Consider the following 1861-nt stretch of genomic DNA (forward strand, 5'->3'; position numbering starts at 1 on the left):
CCTGCCAAGGTCTCCAAACTGCCTCTATGCGCAATCTTACTGTACCACTGTAACATACATAACACGCAACGCCCCATGAAGGCTCCTTCAACGAAGACCCCCCACCCCCTCCCACCCCGTGGGTAACCCCCCAACCCAATGCTGCATTGGTTCACACCAACCAACAGAATACTCAGCCCCTCCTCCCCCTGCCCCCAGGAGATTTAGTAGTATTCCATTCTCCTACATAAATAACAAGGGGAAATAATATTCCCTACTGAAAAGAGGAGGAGGGGGAAGGGGGAAGAAATCAAGGAAGCCCCCCGCCCCTCCTTCCTCTGGATTTCACATTTAGAAGGAAATAGAGAGGAAAAGCGTCCAGGCGTCCGGACAGTGTCCTGGTCTACCAGGGTCTCCAGAGAGGGCTGGGGGTCTTCAGAGCGGCCTGCTTGGGCGGGTTTGGGGGAAACAGAGGGTAGAGGCCCTCAGGGGCAGGCACGGGGGTCTTCTGAAAGTGGCTCAGGAGTTTGGTCTGGGTCTCCGTCTGGACTTTGTGCAGGGAGAGGAAATGGAAAGCCTCCTGCAGGCAGCGGGAGTAGCCCTCCTTGAAGTCCAGCTGGGAAGTCTTGTGCAAGGCCCCGGCAGCTAGAGGAAGAGAAGGAGAAATATTAGACCGAATCAAGAAACAGTCCTGAATGTCCTGGCACATACATTCACACTCCCCCTCCCCAATCCTTTCCCTCTCCCTTCCACCCACTCCGGGCAAGGGGGGCCGACGCTCACCTTTGACCTGCAGGTGAGTTTGCTGTTTCAGGTAGCTGACGGTCATCTCCAGGATGTCGGCCTTCTCCAGCTTGGAGTGGGGCTGGCGCCTCTGGAATTCGGTCTCCAGCAGTCGCTTCAGCTGCTCGATGCTGCTGTTGATGCGGTCGCGGCGCATCTTCTCCACCACGGGCTTCCTCAGCTAACCAGGGAAGGGGAGGGAAAAATCAAAAAAGAGAGAAGGCCGTTAGTCTCGACGAGGCCCGGCGCTTCAGGACTTTTAGACTGTGAGCCCACTGTTGGGTAGGGCCTGTCTCTATATGTTGCCAACTTGTACCTCCCAGTGCTCTGCACTCAATAAATACGATTGATGGATGGATTCGGGAGGCGTTGGGAGAGGGGAGAAGGGTCGACTTACTTTGTTTTTCTCTTTGGGCGTGAGCAGAGCGCTGGGTTCCAGGAAAAGAGCGCTTGGAGCCATGGAGGTATCCTGGGCGGGAGGGAAAACGTGTTCTGTGGGGCTGACAGGGTGGCTGCTATTTATGGGAGATGGGCTCGCTGAGAAACTGTGGGGCTCTGCTTGTCCGGCGGTTCCCACAGTCGGTAGCCAATGGGAAGGACTGGAGGGACAATGGGCGAGCACCCATTCTTGCACGCTCCACTGGCCCTGAATAAACCAGGGGATAATGACCTTCTCCCCGAGAGCAGGTGGGGATTGGGGGGGGACGGGGGGGACAGACGCCAGGCCACAATCTGGGAACGCGCCGGACCTCGGGGAGAGCGCGATGATGATAATAAAAATAATAAGAGTAATGATAATGGGACTAGTTAAACGCTTACTATGTGGCCGGACACTGTACGAAGCGCCGGGGTGGGTACGAGCCAATTGGGCTGGACACAGTCCCTGCCATTCATTCAATCAATCAATCAATCGTATTTGTTGAGCGCTTACTGTGTGCAGAGCACTGTACCTTAGTATTGGGAAGTATTCAATCGTATTTATTATTATCATTATTAATAATAATAATGGTATTGGTTAAGCGCTTGTTAGGTGCCAGGCACTGTTCTAAGAGCCGGGGCAGATGCAAGGTAATCAGGTTGTCCCACATGGGGTTCACAG

General features: G+C 54.4%; 1 protein-coding gene across 1 annotated transcript; it reads right to left on the reverse strand.

Annotated features, from left to right (window-relative positions):
- Positions 1-289: 289 nt before the first annotated feature.
- Positions 290-1241, reverse strand: LOC119928924 (transcription factor HES-5-like). The gene is made up of 3 exons (XM_038747460.1): positions 1160-1241; positions 763-943; positions 290-624 (listed from the first exon to the last, which is right to left on the reverse strand). Exons 1-3 carry the CDS (start codon positions 1220-1222, stop codon positions 383-385), a joined length of 486 nt encoding a protein of 161 aa, XP_038603388.1. The 5' UTR covers positions 1223-1241; the 3' UTR covers positions 290-382.
- Between the last annotated feature and the right edge of the window lie 620 nt (positions 1242-1861).

This window comes from Tachyglossus aculeatus, chromosome 5 (genome assembly GCF_015852505.1).
Source record: "Tachyglossus aculeatus isolate mTacAcu1 chromosome 5, mTacAcu1.pri, whole genome shotgun sequence".
Classification (NCBI taxonomy): Eukaryota; Metazoa; Chordata; class Mammalia; order Monotremata; family Tachyglossidae; genus Tachyglossus; species Tachyglossus aculeatus.

What these genes read in the sequence shown, in the direction of transcription:
- LOC119928924 (XM_038747460.1), bottom strand. Translation starts at nt 1,222, where the DNA reads ATGGCTCCAAGCGCTCTTTTCCTGGAACCCAGCGCTCTGCTCACGCCC. An exon ending in CGCCCAAAGAGAAAAACAAA is followed by an intron (nt 944 to 1,159) that starts GTAAGTCGACCC and finishes TTCCCTGGTTAG; the next exon opens with CTGAGGAAGCCCGTGGTGGA. An exon ending in AACTCACCTGCAGGTCAAAG is followed by an intron (nt 625 to 762) that starts GTGAGCGTCGGC and finishes CTCTTCCTCTAG; the next exon opens with CTGCCGGGGCCTTGCACAAG.